General features: G+C 49.3%; 1 protein-coding gene across 1 annotated transcript; it reads right to left on the bottom strand.

Annotated features, from left to right (window-relative positions):
- Positions 1 to 6,733: 6,733 nt before the first annotated feature.
- On the bottom strand, positions 6,734 to 14,434 carry RNF222 (ring finger protein 222). The gene is made up of 3 exons (XM_037987879.2): positions 14,303 to 14,434; positions 10,198 to 10,349; positions 6,734 to 9,507 (listed from the first exon to the last, which is right to left on the bottom strand). The coding sequence occupies exon 3, from the start codon at positions 9,480 to 9,482 to the stop codon at positions 8,820 to 8,822; it is 663 nt and encodes a 220-aa protein (XP_037843807.2). The 5' UTR covers positions 9,483 to 9,507; positions 10,198 to 10,349; positions 14,303 to 14,434; the 3' UTR covers positions 6,734 to 8,819.
- Positions 14,435 to 20,410: the final 5,976 nt, after the last annotated feature.

A 20,410-nucleotide genomic window follows, 5' to 3' on the forward strand; every position in this document is an offset into this window, starting at 1 on the left:
GTTTCTAAGGCGCCCCCAGTGCTGCGACAGGTGCTGGTCCAGACCACGCTTCGAAGGAGCCGGGCGGGAGGAAGCCTCTCGGTGCGGGGAGTTGCGCGGGTTTCTAAATGCTCGGCCTGTTCGCGTCCAGTTCAGGACCAGACGGAAACCGTGCGCTCCCTGCAAATGGTTTCTTTCTTTCTTTCTCTCTCAATTTTTTGTCTTTTTCTTCTTTTTGAGACAGAGTTTCGCTCTTGTTGCCCAGGTTGGAGTGCAATGGCACGATCTCCGCTCACTGCAGTCTCCGCCTCCCGGGTTCAAGCGATTCTCCTGCCTCAGCCCCCCTAGTAGCTGGGATTACAGGCGCCCGCCACCACGCCCGGCTAATTTTTGTATTTTTAGTAGAGACGACGTTTCACCATTGTTGGCCAGGCTGGTCTCGAACTCCTGACCTCAAGTGATCCGCCCGCCTCGGTCTCCCAAAGTGCTGGGATTACAGGCGTGAGCCACCACACCCGGCCCCTGCAAATGGTTTCTGAGGCAGCCGCAGTGCAGCAGGCACCGGCGCTGAACGGCTTCTGTTGAATGAATGACACTGGTGTCACAGTGACAGAGGACACGCGTTTCACAAGCATACCGAAGACGTAGTGAGCCTGCTGGGTGTGGGGACGCCCTTCTCTACACTTTACATCGTGAATTCTGTTAATCCACAAAATGGCCCTGTTGTTGCTGGTATTACTGTCCCCATTTTACAGATTGGGCAACTCAGCCACAGAGAAATGAGAGGAAGTCGGTGCAAGGTTATTCAGGACCCACAAGTCACAGGGAAGCTGTGCAGGCTGGCTCCCCGGCCTCTTCTGGGAACTGTATATATGGCCCCAATTCGTGGGGGACTGCCCAGAGGATGGTCAGCACGAACATACGTTTTCATGGTTTAAAAATAGTTGTGTTCTTAAATATGTTCTGAAGGAAGCAGCCCTAGGTTCTATTCATAACTGAAAAATTCAGCAAGAATTCCTCTGTTGCGAGTCTTTTCAACAAATATTTACGAGGCATCTTTCATGAGCCAGCCCTGAAACTGATTTGGGTCTGGAAGGCCTAGAGAGCTGCCCAAGGTACCTGCCTTCCTATCTTGCCTGCCCTTCTGGCCTTCACATTGTCACTCCTTCTCTTTCTTCCTACTGTCCTTACTAGTTTCCCAGCTCTCCTCCTGTTCGGGTATCCCCGTTGTCTTCCTCTCTTCCCACCAAGACCCTCTCTATTTCCTCAGCCCTTGCATCCTCTGCTGACACCCTACCCTCCCAAACCTTCCTTCCTTTCTCCCTCTGTTCAATACGAGTCTCAGAATGAAACCTTCAGGCCGGGCATGGTGGCTCACCCCTGTAATCCCAGCACTTTGGGAGGCCAAGGCAGGCAGATTTGAGGTCAGAAGTTTAAGTGAGAAGTTAAGGCCAGAAGTTTAAGACCAGCCTGGCCAGCATGGCGAAACCCCGTCTCTACTGAAAAAACAAAAATTAGCCGGATGTGGCGGTGTGCACCTGTAATCCCAGCTACTTGGGAGGCTGAGGCAGGAGAATCACATGAACCTGGGAGGCAGAGGTTGCAGTGGGCAGAGATCTCGCCATTGCACTCCAGCGTGGGCGACAGAACAAGATAACGTCTCAAAAAAAAATAATAATAATAATTTAAAAAGCCTTCAGCCCACCATTGGTACAGCATGATGTTTGATACAGTGTGAAGGTTTGCAGGGTACAAATTGTCCACACATGCAAATGCAAATGACCAGTAGCCTAGTTAGAACGTCCCTTTCTCTGTGTTTTTTTTTTTTTGAACTGGAGTCTCACTCTGTCGCCCAGGCTGGAGTACAGGTGGTGCGATCTCAGCTCACTGCAAGCTCTGCCTCCCAGGTTCACGCCATTCTTCTGCCTCAGCCTCCCAAGTGACTGGGACTACAGGCGCCCGCCACCACACCTGGCTAATTTTTTTGTATTTTTAGTAGAGACGGGGTTTCACCATGTTACACAGGATGGTCTTGATCTCCACCTCAGCCTCCCAAAGTGCTGGGATTACAGGCGTGAGCCACCACGCCCAGCTGGCTAATTTTTGTATTTTTAGTAGAGAGAGGGTTTCACCATGTTGGCCAGGGTGGTCTCGAACTCCTGACCTCAAGTGTTCTGCCCACCTCGGCCTCCCAAAGTGCTGGGATTACAGGCGTGAGCCACTGCGCCTGGCCATCCCTTTCTCTTAACACGCGTCTGTTGGGAGCCTTGCCCTCACCCTGCCGCCTAGTCTGACTGCCCTCTCTCTCCCTCGATGCCCACGTTCCTCTTCCTGGATTTGAGAAAGGTCCCTTTAGGGTCGTTTTGAAGCTCCAGACACAGCAAAGCAGGGGTTATAGCTAGATTCCACACCTAGAGTTGCTTGGACTCAATTTTTTTCTAGACACCAAGCTGTCAGGTTTATTCATGCATTCATTCATTCTACAGATATTTCTCCAGCTCTTACTGTTTACTAAATTCAGGCACTGGAGATACTAAGATCTGTAAGCTCTAGCCTCCCCTGAAGGAGCACTTTGTTGAGGAGGAGACAGATGTGACCAGATAAGCATGAGGAAGTGTCACCGATGGGATGCTTTGTGGGGGATGGGGAGGCAGCGTTGGAGCCGGCAGTTCCCCTGAGCAAGGAAGCGGGCACGTCTTCAGAGGTAACCCTGGAACTCTACTATTTCTAAAAAGCTAGGTAGGAGTTTTCCAGGTAGATGGGGTAGAGTGGGGGTTGGGGGTGGGGGGAGTGTGTTTCGGGCAGAGGGAGGCTTGTAAGCAAAGGCCCAGGCCTGCACGCCACTGCGTATTGGGAACTGCAAGTGGTTTGTGCTGAGAATGAGCTGCGGGGTTAATTTGTCCCGGTAGGAGGAGGATGAAGAAAAGTGAGGAGTCGTAAGGATGAGGCAAAGTAGTTTATTGTGTGTCCCTCAAAAATGACTTTTTTTTTTTTTTTTTTTTTTTTTGAGAAGGAGTCTCGCTCTGCCGCCCAGGCTGGAGTACAGTGGCAGGATCTCAGCTCACTGCAAGCTCCGCCTCCCGGGTTCACGCCATTCTCCTGCCTCAGCCTCCCGAGTAGCTGGGACTACAGGCGCCCGCCACCACGCCCGGCTAATTTTTTGTATTTTCAGTAGAGACGGGGTTTCACCGTGATAGCCAGGATGGTCTCGATCTCCTGACCTCGTGATCCGCCCGTCTCGGCCTCCCAAAGTGCTGGGATTACAGGCTTGAGCCACCGCGCCCGGCCTAAAATGACTTTTTTTTTGAGACAGAGTCTCGCTCTGTTGCCCAAGTTGAAGTGCAGTGGCACGATCTCGGCTTATTGTAACGTCCACCTCCTGGGTTCAAGCGATACTCCTGCCTCTGCCTCTCGAGTAGCTGGGATTACAGGTGCACGCCACCACGCCTGGGTAATTTTTGTATTTTTAGTAGAGACAGAGTTTCACCATGTCGGCCAGGCTAGTCTCGAACTCCTGACCTCGTGATCTGCTCGCCTCGGCCTCCCAAAGTGCCAGGATTACAGGCATGAGCCATTGCACCTGGCCCCAAAAGTACATTCATACCGACAAGGAAGTCAAAAGGAGATAGCAGCTGAGTGGTCTTGTGAGTCACACAGGGTTCAGTGAAGGGAGAGGTTACGGAACTGTTTCTGAGGGGCACAGAGGTCTCTAATATGCCCGCCCAGGATCCTGGCAACCCTTGTCAGGGCCCTGCTGGCAATGCTGTGGATCCTTAAGCTTGCCTGGTGGGCTCAGACTGTGTGTGTATTACAGTTAAAGGTTATTATGATGATGGGAAGTGTCTGTGTGTGTGTGTGTCTGTGTGTGTGTGTCTGTGTGTGTCTCTGTGTGTGTCTGTATCTGTGTGTGTGTGTCTGTGTGTGTATGTGTGTCTGTGTGTGTGTGTCTGTGTCTGTGTGTGTGTTTCAGGGGTTGGGGTGCCTCTGGACAAGGAAAGGAAGAGAAGAGCAACTAAGGTTAACCCTAGGCGTCTATCCCTCTGTCTGTCTATCCATCCATCCATCCATCCATCCATCCATCCATCCATCCATCCATCCATCCATCCATCTATGTAACGGTATTGTCCTGTAGTGCCCTGACCCCATGATGGTTGCTTAAAACAAAAGATTTTATTTGAAAACAAAGAGGAAAAGAAGAGAAAGGGGAATCAAAACAAGCACATTCAATGACCAGGCCCAGAGAAATGCTCAGGAACTCAGGAACGCTGAGAACATTACCCTTTTAAACCTTACTCCTTGGGCGCCTGTTAGCGTAAGATGTCACACCTCTAACCAGACAAACCAGCCCCACTAAGCCAGTAGCTGACACTCGAACCACAGGACAGGTGGTTTGGCAGCTCTTGAATGTTCTTGGGGCGATCTTACCTGGCAACAGGTGTATGCACTGAAGATATCTTTAGCTTCTAATAGTTTTTCAATTCAGTTTTTGAATGATACATTTACTTGGTTCAAACATCAAAAGGTATAAAAGGTAAAGTGAGGCCGGGCACGGTGGCTCACGCCTGTAGTCCCAGTACTTTGGGAGGTCAAGGCGGGTGGATCACGAGGTCAGGAGATCGAGACCATCCTGGCTAACATGGTGAAACCCCGTCTCTACTAAAAATACAAAAAGTTAGCTGGGCGTGGCGGCGGGTGCCTATAGTCCCAGCCACTCGGGAGGCTGAGGCAGGGGAATGGCGTGAACCCGGGAGGCGGAGCTTGCAGTGAGCAGAGATCACGCCACTGCACTCCAGCCTGGGCAAGAGAGCAAGACTCCGTCTCAAAAAAAAAAAAAAAAAAAAAGGTAAAGTGAAAACTCCCCTTCCCATTCTATCATTTTCTCATCCCTTTCCATGGCTAGTCAGAATTATTAGTTTTTGTACATCTTCCTTTCCTCCCCCTCCCTCCCTTCCTCCCTCCCTCCCTCCCTCCCTCCCTCCCTCCCTTCCTTCCTTCCTTCCTTCCTTCCTTCCTTCCTTCCTTCCTTCCTTCCTTCCTTCCTTCTTTCCTTCCTTCCTTCCTTCTTCCTTCTTTCCTCCCTCCTACCCACCCTTCTTGTCTTTCTCTTTTCTTTCTCTCATCAAGGTCTTACTCTTGCTCAGGCTGGAGTACGCTGGTGCAATTGTAGCTCACTGCAGCCTCCTGGACTCAAGGGACCCTCCCACCTCAACTGCCTGAGTAGCTGGGGCTACAGAGGTGTGCCAGCACACCCAGGTAATTAACTTTTTTTTAAAATAGAGATAGGGTCTTGCTATGTTGCCCAGGCTGGTTTTGAACTGGCCTCAAGCGATCCTCCCACCTTGGCCTCCCAAAGTGCTAGGATTTTAGGCATGAACCACCGTGCCCTGCATTCCCTCTTTTTTGATGCATAAGTAAGCAAATAGGAATGTAAAGTCTTATTCCCCCCCTTTCTTTCTTTTTCTTTTTCTTTTTTTTTTGAGACAGAGTCTCGCTCTGTCTCCCAGGCTGGAGTGCAATGGTGCCATCTCAGCTCACTACAACCTCCGCCTCCTGGGTTCAAGCAGTTCTCCTGCCTCAGCCTCCCTAGTAGCTGGGATTACAGGCACGCGCTGCCATGCCTGGCTAATTTTTGTATTTTTAGTAGAGACTGGGTTTTACCGTGTTGGCCAGGCTGGTCTCGAACTCCTGACCTCAGGTGATCCACCCACTTTGGCCTCCCAAAGTGCTGGGGTTACAGGCGTGAGACACTGTGCCTGGTCTGTTTCCTGCTCTTTCTATACAGATTGTAGTATCCAGTATCCAGTGTTCCACACCTTGCGTTTCCTCATTTTCCATTGTACCCTGGAGACATTCCGTATAAGTTCATTGAGTCCTTCTTGTTCTTTTCTTTTTTCTTTCTTTTTTTTTTATACAGCTGCATGATATTCCCTGGATCTTAAGATAAATAACCAGTACCCTACTGATTAGCATTCAGGGTTTTTCCAATCCTTTGTTTTTATAAACAGCACTGCCATTATATAGCATCATATGTATGCTGCTGTCCATACATGCAAGTATATCTGTAGGATGTTTCTAGAACAGGAATTACTGGAGCAAGGCAGAAATTTTGGTAGATAATGTCCCATTGCTCTTGATAGGGATTTTAATAATATGCATTCCCACTAACCATTCCCCTACCTCCCTCAGCTTCAGTAGCAGAGTGGGTTATGAGACTTCCAGGTTTTGACAAGCTTATAAGTGAAAAATGGCATGCCAGCAGAATTTTAATTTTAATTTAATGGCATGCCAGCAGAATTTTAATTTTCTTTTGCAAGTGTAGTTGAACAGATGTGTAGGAGCCATTTGTATTTGTATTTCAAACTTTTTCTTTGTTTTTTTTTTTCTTTTCTTTTCTTTTTTTTTGAGACGGAGTCTCGCTCTGTCGCCCAGCTGGAGTGCAGTGGCGTGACCTCGGCTCACTGCAACATCCACCTCCCAAGTTCAAGCGATTCTCCTGCCTCAGCCTCCGGAGTAGCTGGGACTACAGGCATGCGCCACCATGTCTGGCTAATTTTTTGTATTTTTAGTAGAGATAGGGTTTCACCATGCTGGCCAGGCTGGTCTCGAACTCCTGACCTTGTGATCCACCTGCCTCGGCCTCCCAAAGTGCTGGGATTACAGGAGTGAGACACAGCGTCAAACTTTTTCATCTAAAGTGAATTGTCCTTCAAGTCCAGGCTCGGAGCTTCCCACATACATTGCAAAGTCTCTGGAATCTTTGAGAAAATATATACCTTTATTTTAAAAATAGCTTTTGGCATTCTCTGAAAATAAAAGAAGTTGCAGCTACAGGTCACCACTGAACAATGTGAAAACACTGAGGATATTCTGAAAGAAACTTTTGGCAAATACGACAGAATCTGAAAAGACTAGAACCAGGTTCCCAAAAATTCATGACACTGTTTAAAACAGCCTGGCTGAGGTTAAAAGAGACTCATTGGAGTCTTTGCAAATTTAACATTATTTTTATTCCTATAATAAATATTTTCCCCATGGAATCCATCTGTATCCCTTCCCCCCAATAGCAGCTGTGCTCGTCTGTATTTTTTTTTTTTTTTTTTTAAGACGGAGTCTTGCTCTGTCACCCAGGCTGGAGTGCAGTGGTGCGATCTTGGCTCAGTGCAACCTCTGCCTCCCGGGTTCAAGCGGATATTCTGCCTCTCCCAAGTAGCTGGGACTACAGGCGTGCGCCACCACGCCTGGCTAATTTTTGTATTTTTAGTAGAGACGGGGTTTCACCACATTGGCCAGGCTGATCTCGAACTCCTGACCTCGTGATCCACCCGCCTCGGCCTCCCAAAGTGCTGGGATTACAGGCGTGAGCCACCGCACCCGGCCACTTCTGTAATCTTGACATGAGCACAGAGAAGCCCACAAATGCTTTCAAAGCAGCCTTCGCTATGTCCCAAATATCCCCTGTAGTGGGGCCCAATTCCCCAGCGGTCCCCAGATGACCACCACTGCAGGCATTTAGGAACTAGATAGAATGTAGACTGCTATTTCTTCCCCTACAGACAGCAAATTGCTGAGAGGGGTATAGGTTGGGGGAGGTTGGGGGGGGGTGCTCAACCATGGGCACAGCTGGGTGCAGGCCGCCACTTATTTGAGATAATTGCTGGAGGATTTTGTTGTTTTCCGTTGAAAGGCGTTGGTTGACTTACGGACCTCAATAAACAGCCAATAGCTATCCCCGAATGACTCAGGCTAGACCCAGCCTGAGGCTTTTCACAGTCCCACGTGGGTGCCCCAGGCAAAGAGACCTCGGGGAGCAGCTGATGGCACCTGGGCCTCAGCATTCCTCAGTTGAGATGGCAGCGTCCCTGACAAGCATAGCTGTTTTTCTCCCCACCCTTCCTCACCCAGCCCAGCCTGGCAATCCACCTAGGAAACTGGCCCAGCTGGTGTGGCCTCTAAATGAGTGGCTGGGTCATGAGGAGGAGGACCAGCTGGGAGGGAGGTGGGAGCCCCCAGGGGTTCGTTTGCCCACATAGTTCTCAGCTGACTCAAGGCTCGCCTGTCAGGCTTCCCCTCCACTCCCTGCCACCCTTGAGAACACTAGGACTCAAAGTTTGGATCCCTCCTTGGGCCTGGAGGGCTCAGGGGGACCTCTGGCTCCGTCCATGGGGCACTCTGCTGGGGTGGTGTCTATCAACAAACCCCGTCTCTGGATCTGGCCTCAGCTCTCCGGAAAGAACAGTTTCTGTTCATTCTCCCAGAAATTCTGAGGCAGCTTCTCAGATCAGCTTCTCCTTCAGGGAAGCCCTTCTAAGCTGGCAGGTTGGGGACGGGAAGGGCTTGGGGATGGGGTACTGTGGTGGAGGTCGGGGGTGAGTGCTGAGATTCTGGGCGCCCCTTCTGTCTGTTCCCGAGGGCAAGCCGCAAATCCTGGGTGGGAATTTTGGCCTGGAGGATCCTGCCATCGACCAGCCCAGCAGGACATCTGCCAGCAGGGCTTCCTTGTCCCTGGAGGGGCCCACCTGGCTTTGGGCAGGACACCTGGCAGGTAAGGTCTGCCACTCAGGGCTGGTGAGCCTGCAGGAGGGCAGTAACCACCCATCTTCCCAGCCTAGATGAAAGGGGAACGCGTCTGCTGAGGATTGACGTGGGGAAAGGCGCTGCGCCCATGGAGTCAGCTCCAGCCTCCCTGCGGGGCTCGGGGAAGCCCAAGGCCCTTTCTGTGCCCAGGACCTCCCCTCTGCCTGCCCGCATGCCCTTCGGAGCTTGGTGGCACCAGGGCTGCCGTGGGGCCTCCCGTCCCACCCCAGGCCACGGCCAGCCTGGCGGTCTCCCTGCTGTGCGCCTCATGCTTGCTTCCTCACCAGCAGCACCCAGGGCAGGATGGCGGCCACCACGGCCACCACGGCGATGAGCGTGATGAGCAGCAGGGCCCGCGATCGGCAGCAGAAGGCACGGGTGGAGCGGGGCGCCGGGGAGGCCTCCGAGAGCTCTGCCAGGCTGCGGCGGGGCAGCACGCTGTCCTGCTCCCCGAGGGGCATCCCGTGGCGGCTGATGACGAAGACCTGAGACTCTCGGGGCAGGCTGGGCAGCAGGTCCAGGGGGAGCTGGGCGCTCTGGCCCGGGCTGCCCGGCGACCTGGCCTGGCCCGGGGGTGGCGTCCAGGCGGACGAGGAGGCAGCCAGGGGGTTTGTGTGACCCAGGCTGTCCAGTGGGGGCACGGAGGACAGGGCCACAGGCACAGTCAGGGTCTGGGAGCTCTTGTCCAGCATGGAGGGCCAGCGGGAGCTCTTCTTGCTGAGGAACGTGACGTAGCGGCAGATGGGGCAGACCAGGGTCCTCTGGACCTGCCCATCCACGCGGGTGGACAGGAGGTACTTGACCAGGCAGTCATGGCAGAACACATGGCCACAGCTCAGTGTCCGGCTGGCGCCCTCCAGGTCCCGGAACTTCTCGTAGCACACGGGGCACTCGCTGCCCGAGCTGTCCTTGCTCTCCCCTTCTGACATGGCCACTGGGAGATGGCACACTCAGCTGTGGGCGGGAAGGGTCCTGAATATTGAGGCATTTCCCTCTTTCCCTCTTCTGTCCTAGCTCCCACCTACACCTCTGCCTCCACAGCCTCTTATCCCCTCTCCCTGTCTTCCGCCTCTCTCTTCCTCCTACTCTTGGCTCTTTTGCTGCTCCTCCTCTATGGCCCACCTGACTCAAACCTAGAGCCCAAGACCCTTAGGAGGAGAGGAGTAGAAGCTTCTGGAAGCGAGAATCAGGAGACAGAGAACCAGAGAACCCAGTCACACTGGACCCCAGGAGGAGGTGTGTGGAGTTCCTGATGTCTCACCTCAATCACCATGTACACACATGGTGAGGTCACTGCCTCACCTCTTCCTGCTTCAGTGACGGAAGTGAAGGAAGGAAGTCCCTGTTACCAGGGGAAGCAGGTGGCTAAGGAGATGCATGCACAGCCCCAGTCCAGTCTCCAATTTGGGCCTGCACCCAGAGTGGCCATTTTCCAGAAAAGCCTGTGCTAGTCTCAACCTCTGCCCTCACCTGGGGTTGGCGGGTCCACTGGATTTCCTCCAGCCATTGGACTGCATTCCTCTGTGCTAAGTGTGACTATAAAGCAATGACTGTTTAAAAAAACAAAGCTCAGAACTTACACATTCAAATGCCTGCTGGCCTTCCACACAGTCACGTCAGGAAGCTTTGGGTTCATTCCCTCACCTGCCACAGCTCAGTCATTCTCCAGATTCTTCTTATGGGGCTGCCTGAGGCAGTGAGAGAAGCATCTGATCAACCTTGATGGAGACAGAATTTTATCCTTTGAGAATATGTCTGATATTTTGGAAGTGGCCAGAAGTCACTGGGAGCCAAGTCTGATAGGAAAGTAAGTGAATGATCAAGTGACATGATATTGTTTGAAATCAAAGCTACAGAGTCACTATAAAGTAACAAGATGATTTCTTTCTTTTTTGAAAGAGAGTTTTGCTCTGTCACCCAGGCTGGAGTATAGTGGTGTGACCTCAGCTGACTACAACCTCCACTTCCTGGGTTCAAGAGATTCTCCTGTCTCAGCTTCCCGAATAACTGGCATTACAGGCGTGTGCCACCACCCCTGGCTAATTTTTGTATTTTTAGTAGAGACAGGATTTCACCATGTTGGCCAGGCTGGTCTTGAACTCCTGACCTCCAGTGATCCGCCTGCCTCAGCCTCCCAAAGTGCTGGGATTACAGACGTGAGCCACTGCGCCCGGCCACAAGATGGGTTTTAAACAGAATCTGAGAGCAGATTTGTTTGATTAAGTACATGGCTTCCCAAGTTGATGGCTTTGAAGGGAAACATCCACTGGGGTGTGTGGTGAGGTCCAAGTATCCTCATTGAAAAGTTCACAGTGTCACAACTGTGTAGCCTAAACTTATCTAGAACGGCTTCTTTAAAAGGAACCATGATTCCATGTTATTGCTACTTTCTTCCATCCATGACAGAGACAAAAGACCCCTGGGCACACTGATAAAATAGAGCAGCATGGCAGCCCCCAGACCTGAGAGATGACATAATCAGAATAAAATCAATGTATATGAAGGACAACTGTTAAGATCACAAATCTTTCAGAATCCCTCCCTCTCTTGGCTTGGCTCCAAATCCATTTTGCCGAGTTGAAAATGTCCCATAGTCTAAGAAACAGCAAAAATATTTGCAGGTGGGATAAGGAATCTGGCATCCTGGAGGCAGCCCCCAAACCTCTTTGGGAGTTTCCAGGTTTGGTCTTTGAGGTGGTCAGTGTGGCCCGCAGGATGGGGCTAGGGGTTCAAATCTTTGATCTACCCATTACTGTCTGTATAAGCTTAACCAAGTTGTTTAACCTCTCTGAGTCTCAGTTTCCTGTCCATAAGATGAACTTGATAATAATGGTACCGTCTTCCTCGGAGAGTTGTTGGGGGAATTAAGTGAGCTAATGTGAGTCAAGAGTTTGGCTCAGAGTAAGTGCTCAGTAAATGGCAGTTGTCATTATTAAGACAGGCCACGTCCTGTCACCTCTTCTCCCAAAGGAGACTTGGAGACCCCTGTTACAGCTCTTGAGGCAGCCACAGCATTTGCCTTCCTTTCCTTCCCTGTCATCCCCAAATGTTCCTTGGTATGTGGATGATTAAAAAAATTGCACCCCCTTGACAGAGGGCAACTCATCTCAAATTAGAATAACTGAACAAGATGACAATGGATAAGATAAGCGATGGGCGATCGATAAGAGTTTAAATGGTTATTCCAATGTTTCTTAGTAGTTTTTTAATAACACATTTGCAAATGTTTATACCAAACAGCCATTATAATCAGGATGGCCATGATTTTCTTAAGTCAATCAACTATTAATATGTTTCATTACATTTCATAACTCCCCAAAGTGTATGACGGCAAGAGTTCCATCCTTCTATCCATCCATCCATCCGTCTAATTATTCAACACGTATTTATTGACCGCCTGCTATGTGCTAGGTACTGAGCTTACATATTAGGGGTAAGTAGTGGTCAAGGAAGTTCTTATAAAACTTTAGAGCTCAGTGGACATTTATAAATTTTCTCAAAAAAGATTATTTTTTGAAAAGAGGATTGATGATCAATGGTTTAAGTTGTTTGGATAACTGAGAAGTAGAGATCAAGGCTGACAAGAGAAGACGAGCAAATAAGGAATCCTAGAGGGAATAAGGGACTTTAGAGATCACTTAGTTGAAGTTCCTAGTTTCAGAGACGAGCAGATCCATGTCTAGAGAGAGGGAAGTGACTCGCCTGAGGTCACCGCTGAAGGCGACGGAGGGGGAGTTAACAGAGACAGAGAAGATTCTGTAGATGGTAGAACATTGTGAGAATCAGCTGATAGATTGGGTGAGTAGGTATTAGCCAAGTTAGGAAGCACCATCCTCCTTGAGACGAGCAGGGAAGGAGGAGGAGAGCCTGTACTTTTCATCCGAGTTAGTGGAAAAGTGAAAAGGACCCAGGGAGTGTAGAAGACATCCCAGCCCCATTGATGGCCTCTCTGGGCAATCCTTCTCCCTTCCAACGATGGCCTCTCTGGGCATTCCTTCTCCTTTCCAATGATGGCCTCTCTGGGCATTCCTTCCCCCTTCCAAACATGGCCTCTCTGGGCAATCCTTCTCCCTTCCAACGATGGCCTCTCTGGGCAATCCTTCTCCCATCCAACGATGGCCTCTCTAGGCATTCCTTCTCCTTTCCAATGATGGCCTCTCTGGGCATTCCTTCCCCCTTCCAAACATGGCCTCTCTGGGCAATCCTTCTCCCTTCCAACGATGGCCTCTCTGGGCAATCCTTCTCCCATCCAACGATGGCCTCTCTGGGCATTCCTTCTCCTTTCCAATGATGGCCTCTCTGGGCATTCCTTCCCCCTTCCAAACATGGCCTCTCTGGGCAATCCTTCCCCCTTCCAATGATGGCCTCTCTGGGCAATCCTTCCCCCTTCCAACGATGGCCTCTCTGGGCAATCCTTCCCCCTTCCAAACATGGCCTCTCTGGGCAATCCTTCCCTCTTCCAACGATGGCCTCTCTGGGCAATCCTTCCCCCTTCCAATGATGGCCTCTCTGGGCAATCCTTCCCCCTTCCAACGATGGCCTCTCTGGGCAATCCTTCCCTCTTCCAAACATGGCCTCTCTGGGCAATCCTTCCCCCTTCCAACGATGGCCTCTCTGGGCAATCCTTCCCTCTTCCAAACATGGCCTCTCTGGGCAATCCTTCCCCCTTCCAATGATGGCCTCTCTGGGCAATCCTTCCCCCTTCCAACGATGGCCTCTCTGGGCAATCCTTTCCCCTTCCCGTGCTTCCAGAGAGCCACACCATTCACATCTAGACAATGCTACCTCCTTCCCCACCTTCTTGCTTCCCTTTCTCAGTCTTTCCCTGACCCCTCCCTCTTTGCCTCTCTCCCTTTCTGAATCCCATTCCATTCTCCATCCTTGAGTTCCTCTTAAGGCCTGATTCTGTTTGGGTGCTGGGGTGAGGGAGAGGACAACAGAAGAAATGCAAGGAACATACTCTAGTTTGAGCACAAACAAGTTCGAGAACGATGCAGTAAGTGCCAAAAGCATCCCTATTGGTGCCTTAGGAAAATGAGGGGAGAGGAGGGCTGGAAGGTCTTACTAGGTGAAGTGGGACCAGTATTGAGCTAATAATAAATAATTACAACAGCGACCATTTATTGAATCCTAATTATGCGCTTGGCATTTTTCATCCCTTCCTCATCTGATCCTGACAACAACGCTGGGAGGTAGGGAGTGTCTCCATTTCATAGATAAGGGAATTGAGGCTCAGAGCTTAAGACTTTGTCTTCAGACTTTGGTCAAAGGAAGAGAAGAAATAGCACTGATAGAGAAGTGACTACCCAACCTTCCTTCCTCAGAGTGACCCTAAACAAGGATGCCCCTGGCCACCTGGGAGGCAGGGGGAAGGCAATGGCTGGCCCAAGGGAGCTGACCTTGGGAAGCCCCAGTACTGAGACTCCCCCATAGCAGTAGCCCATTTCCAGGACAGGGTGACAGGGGCAGGTGTCCCCACCCCAGAGAAAATACCCCCCATCCCCACCTCAGCACAGAGCTTGTGGGACAGAATGACACTTCCAGGCACCTGGGATTCCCTCCTGGAGCCCCAGTGCAAGGTCCTACAGCTTTAGCTGTGACTACTTCCTCACCCACAGCTACCTCTTCTCTCTCTTTCAATTTCTCTCTCCCTCATTCTCCTGCATCCTTCCAATGTTGGCAACCTTCCAACATTGCCAAGCTCCTTCCCCACCCCCAGTCAGGCCCCTAGACTCACTTTGGCAGGGACCAGAGAGAGCAGCATCCACCTTCCCTCCTGGGGCCTCCAGCAGATCTGAGCCACCCCAAGGTGCTGGGCAGCAGCACGATCTCCTCCTGTTGCTGTTAGTGTGACCGCCGCCGCCGAGGGATTCCTAATGACAGAGCAGGTTGGGAGGACAGCGCTAGGAAGTGAATGTCGCCCAACCCGTTTGAGGCCAGCAGGCTTTGGCGTTGCCCAGGGGGTTGGCAGCTGCAGGAGTCAGGTGATCTTGCTGAGGATGCCAGGACAGGAACCCCTAGCCTGAGGAGGAGCCCAGGGGTGGGTGCTCAGGAGAGTCAGAGGGTCTCACCAGGGAGGTAGTGACCCAGGACCCCTTTGACTGAGTCTCGCCAGGCATGGGTCTCCCTATCAATAGGAAAGTCACACACACCGTCCTTCCCACCCTCCTGGACCCATTTCAGTGATCCCCATCTTCCCTCCACACCCCCATCCCCACACCATGCACAGGGTGAAGGGGTCAGTAGTGGATCAGCCTCGGGAAGTCCATGACACTCAGAGTCACATATCTGTGGGATCTGCCTGTGTGCATTCGTCACTCATAGAACACCCAAAGGGGCTTAGAGCTCCAAAGACCCAGAGCCACTGACATAAAGAATGACGCAGAGTAAGACCAGTGAATCAGGAATGCACACAGATATGGAAGGAAGTCCCCGACATCACGATAAACGGAAGCAAGTTTCAGAACAGCCTGTGTAATACAATTCTGTTTATGAAGATAATAATACATGATCACACTCATAGAGGAAAATCTGGAAGAAGACACATCAAACTGTTCATAGCAGTTATCTCTGGAGAGACTTTCTAAGTTTTATATTTCTGTGATCTTTGCGTTTTCACCCTGAAAGTTTGTTGCTTTCGTGATTAGAAAAAAAAAAAAAAAAAAATCCGCTGGGTGCGGTGGCTCATGCCTGTAATCCCAGCACTTTGGGAGGCTGAAGTGAGCAGATTGCTTGAGGCCAGGAGTTCAAGACCAGCCTTGCCAACATGGTGAAACCCTGTCGCTAATAAAAATACAAAAATTAGCTGGGCATGGTGGTGCAAGCCTGTAGTCTCAGCTACTTGGGAGGCTGAGGCACAAGAATTACTTGAATCCAGGTGGTGGAGGTTGCAGTGAGCCAAGATTGCACCACTGCACTCCAGCCTGGGCTACAGAGTGAGACTCTGTCTCAAAGAAAAAGAAAAAAGTCATCAAGAATAATGGGGAATGAAGTTTGGGGAACTGGAAATAATTTTGGAGGATTCCCTCCCAGTCCTCTCAGGAGGTTACCAAGAAACCAGTTGTCTTCTGAAAAAAGTAAGTTACTGGGTCCAAGGCACAGCCCAGCATGTGTGTGACCCTATAGGATGACACAGGATGACCCCTCTTCTGTCCAATCAATCATGGCCCTGGCTCAATGGACACCTTGAAGCTGGTGGGGAGGACAGCCAGGGCAGTGGACTCGGCCACTTCACCGTGGACAGAGATCGGTGAGTGCCAAGCCGTCGTCACCGTCTCTCTTGTTCATTCCCTGAGAGTGTTAGATGGTCCTAGATTAGCAAATGAAAATGCAGTATGCCCAGGTAAATTAGAATTTCAGACAAACAACAAATGCTTTTTAGTATAAATATGTCCAGTACAATACAGTACAATACAGTACAATATCTGGGATTTTTTTTTTTTTTTTTTGAGACAGAGTCTCGATCTGTTGCGCAGGTTGGAGTGCAGTGGCCACAATCTCGGCTCACTGCAACCCCCACCTCCTGGGTTCAAGTGATTCTCCTGCCTCAGCCTCTCAAGTAGCTGGGATTACAGGTGTGCACCACCACACCCCGCTGATTTTTTGTATTTTTAAGTGGAGACAGGGTTTCGCCATGTTGGCAAGTTTGGTTTGAACTCCTGACCTTAAGTGATCTACCCGCCTTGGGCTCCCAAAGTGCTGGGATTACAGGTGTGAGCCACCACACCCGGCCCTCTGGCACATATTTATACTAAAGAGTATTCCTTTTCTATCTGAGACTCAAATTTAAGTGGGTATTCTGTATTTTCATCCAGCAAGTCTAATCCCAGAGGGCTCTCCAAATTTCTCTCCCTCCACTGGCACCTCCAAGAGGCACATTGCAAAGTTCTAAGTCCCTTCAACAATGTGGCTCATGACTCTGCCTAGGGCTTTCTGGGGATTCCTGAAAAGGCATCCCAAATACCTCAGTATCACCCCCTTGTGTGTTCCCCAGAGAGGAGACGGAGCCAGTCTCAGCCATCCTTAGGTTTTTGGGATGTGATTTATGGGGTGATATAAAGTTCGTAAGGTGCCAATATCTTTTCCACTGGCCCCGTCATGAAGCTTGACTATGAAGATTACCTTTAATATGTAAATATTTAGTATAACTGTCTGTTTTGGTTTTGTGTTCTAAAAAAAGAATTCTGGCCTGGCGCAGTGGCTCATGCCTTTATTCCCGGCACTTTGGGAGGCTGAGGAGGGCGGATAATGAGGTCAGGAGATCAAGACCATCCTGGCTAACACGGTGAAACCCCGTCTCTACTAAAAATACAAAAAATTAGCCCGGCGTGGTGGCGGGCACCTGTAGTCCCAGCTACTCAGGAGGCTGAGGCAGGAGAATCGCTTGAACTCGGGAGGCGGAGGTTGCAGTGAGCTGAGATGCCACCACTGCACTCCAGCCTAGGTGACAGAGTGAAACTCTGTCTCAAAAAAAAAAAAAAAAAAAAAAAAAGAAAAGAAAGAAAGAAAGAAAAAGAATTCCACTTAAAAAATTGCATATACTTATATATGTTGGCACAGACACACACATTTACCTGAGGAAGTCAATGCATCACCCAGAGACACTTTAACTTGAATTTATTTTTCAGATTGGCTCTAGCCATCTAGCAAGTTTCTGGGAAAGTAGACTGTTGGATTTTGGCAGGAAGATTTAAGTGCACAGGTATACTAGCCAGGAGGAACTACACTATAAGACTTGATGGTAGGGAGCTCTGGAAACTAAAGACCAGCCCATGAGTATTCATGAGTGCTCTACGTGTGTTTATGTGTGTTGGTGACTAAAGAGAAATTGCCGTGTACCTTTGGGTAGGTTACTTAGTCCTTCCGTGCCTCAGTTGCTTCATTTGTAGAAAATGGGGATAATAGTACCTACTCTATAGGGTTCTTGTGACAATAAAACGAATGAACGCAAGTAATGTGCCTGCAACAACACCTGCTACGCAGGAGGGGCTCTGTCAGTGTTTATCTATTTATATGTCTGTCTATCTATCAATCAATCAATTCATCTGTCTATTTGGTCTCTCCATTGATCCATCTATCTCAATTGATCTATGTATCTATTGATCTATCTAATTTCTTTCTATCCTCTCCATCCATCCATGAATCAACCTATCCATTGATCCAGCCATCCATCTATCTGTTCATCTATCCATCTATCTATCTAATGTCTATCTATCTCTCCATTGATCCATCCATCTATGTAATCTATCCATCAATCAATCATCTGTCTACCTTTCAATTGATCTATCTCTTCATTGATCGATCTATCTACCTAATCTCTCTACTGATCCATCTCTGTGTAGCTACGTATCTGTCTATCTCTCCATTGATCCATCTCTCTATCAGTCTATCAGTTAATCCATCCATCCATCCATCCATCCATCCATCCATCCATCCATCCATCCTTCCATCCATTTATCCAGTCTCTGTCTCCAGTCTCTCCATAGGTCAATCGAACTATCTATCTGTCGATCGACCTATCTATCTATCATCTATCCAATCTCTTCATCTTTCTAAAATATATACATATTTCTTCATTTATCTCTCTCTATCGATTATCATGGAAATCATCCTTATTACCATTATGGCAAGAAGAGAAGGCTAAAGGTGGGTAAGGAGATGCAAACACTTTCTAACGCAAGGGGCCTGGCTAATCTTGTCCTGATTTAGTGAGTAAGGTGTCTGTTGCAAACACTGCCACGTCACTTTAGAGCGTTCTCCCCTTCTCAGCAGGAAGGACAAATGCACGCTGAACCGTGGAAGAATAGTTCCAGCTTAGGGAGGGACAAGACCAGGAGTCCCTTCCCTGGGCAGGTCATGCTGTAGAGTTTTGTCTGGTTCTGGGGCCACCTTGGAAGTGGTGTTGATGAGGCACCAAAGCGTGTCCTGGGGAAGAGGTTGGCCAGGATGGAGTTGAGTCTGGAGACCATTTTGGCCCAGTGAGATAAGCTCTTCCTTAGAGGGACATTTTTGTGAGGCTAAGGGGCTTTTAGACAAGGGAAGAATCCCACCCCCGCTGGCCACTGACTAACTGCAGGTGTGGTTTCTGCATGGGATGAGTAGCTGGACCAGGACAGAAGTTCCCAATGCCAGAATCATCTGGAGAACAGATTACAGAAACAGATTTCCAGGCCCCACTCGTGACTTGCAGGTCTTGGGAGGGGCCCAGGAAAGTACACTCTACTTATTTTTAATAGTTGGATAGATGGATGGCTAGATATATGATAACGTAAGAATAGTACCTGTTAATGGTGGAATCTCGGTGATGGATGTATGGATTCTTGTAAAATTCTTTTGTCTTTGTTGTATGTTTGAAAATTTTCATAACACCTGTTGGAAAGACAAAGTACCTTTTTGAATAAGTAATATATTCAGATGATTCAAAAGTTAGAAAGTGGCCGGGCGCGGTGGCTCACGCCTGTAATTCCAGCACTTTGGGAGGCCGAGGTGGACAGATCATCTGAGGTCAGGAGTTCGAGACCACCCTGGCCAACATGGTGAAATCCCGTCTCTACTAAAAATTTAAAAAATTAGCCAGGTGCCTGTAATCCCAGCTACTTGGGAGGCTGAGGCAGGAGAATTGCTTGAACCCGGGAGGCAGAAGTTGCAGTGAGCCAAGATGACGCCGCTGCACTCCAGCCTGGGCAATAGAGCAAGATTTGTCTCAAAAAAAAAAAAAGAAAAAAAAGTAAAAAAGTGTTAAATGACCTGCAGTGAATATTAATCTTCCTCCCTGTCCCTCATCTGCCCATTTCCTGTGCATCCCTTCAGAAGGTAACCATCCCTTCAAAAGAATAAACAAAAATAAGACCAAAAACAAAACAAACAAAAAAACCCAAAAAACAAAAATAAAACAAAAAAACCACACCAGAAAATAACAGGAGTTGGTGAAGATATGAAGAAATTGGAACCCTTGTACCCTGCTGGTGGGAATGTAAAAGAGTACACTTCTTTGGAAAACAGTACAGTGGTTCAAAAACTTAAATATGGAATTACTGTATGATCCATCAATTCCGCTTCTGGGTATATACCCCAAAGAATTTAAGTATGGACTCAAGTAGATCTTTGTATACCTGTGTTCATAGCAGTGTTAGTCGCAATCGCTAAAAGGTGGAAGCAATCCAAATGTCCATCAGCACGTAAGTGGATAAACACAGTGTGGTCCATCCACATGATGGAATATTTATTCAGCCTTAAAAGGAAGGAAATTTTACCACCTGCTACAACATGGATGAACCTTGAGGACATTAAGTGAAATAAGCCAGTTACAAAAGGGCAAATACAATGATTCCACTTAAATGAGGTTCCTAGAGTAGTCAAAATCATACAGACAGAAAGTGAAATGGTGGTTGCCCGGGGCTGGCGGGGCATGAGGGCACAATGGGGAGTGAGTGTTTAACAGGGGCAGAGTTTCTGTTTGGGAAGATGAACACTCTGGATGGATGGTGGTGATGGTTGTTCACAGTATGAGTGTACTTAATACTGTGGAACTGTACACTTAAAATGGTTAAGAGCCGGGCGCGGTGGCTCAAGCCTGTAATCCCAGCACTTTGGGAGGCTGAGACGGGCAGATCACAAGGTCAGGAGATCGAGACCATCCTGGCTAACATGGTGAAACCCCATCTCTACTAAAAAATACAAAAAACTAGCCGGGCGAGGTGGCGGGCGCCTGTAGTCCCAGCTACTCGGGAGGCTGAGGCAGGAGAATGGCGTGAACCCGGGAGGCGGAGCTTGCAGTAAACCGAGATTGTGCCATTGCACTCCAGACTGGGCGACAGAGCGAGACTCCGTCTCAAAAAAAAAAAAAAAAAAAAAAAAT

Source organism: Chlorocebus sabaeus, chromosome 16, assembly GCF_047675955.1.
Source record: "Chlorocebus sabaeus isolate Y175 chromosome 16, mChlSab1.0.hap1, whole genome shotgun sequence".
NCBI lineage: Eukaryota > Metazoa > Chordata > Mammalia > Primates > Cercopithecidae > Chlorocebus > Chlorocebus sabaeus.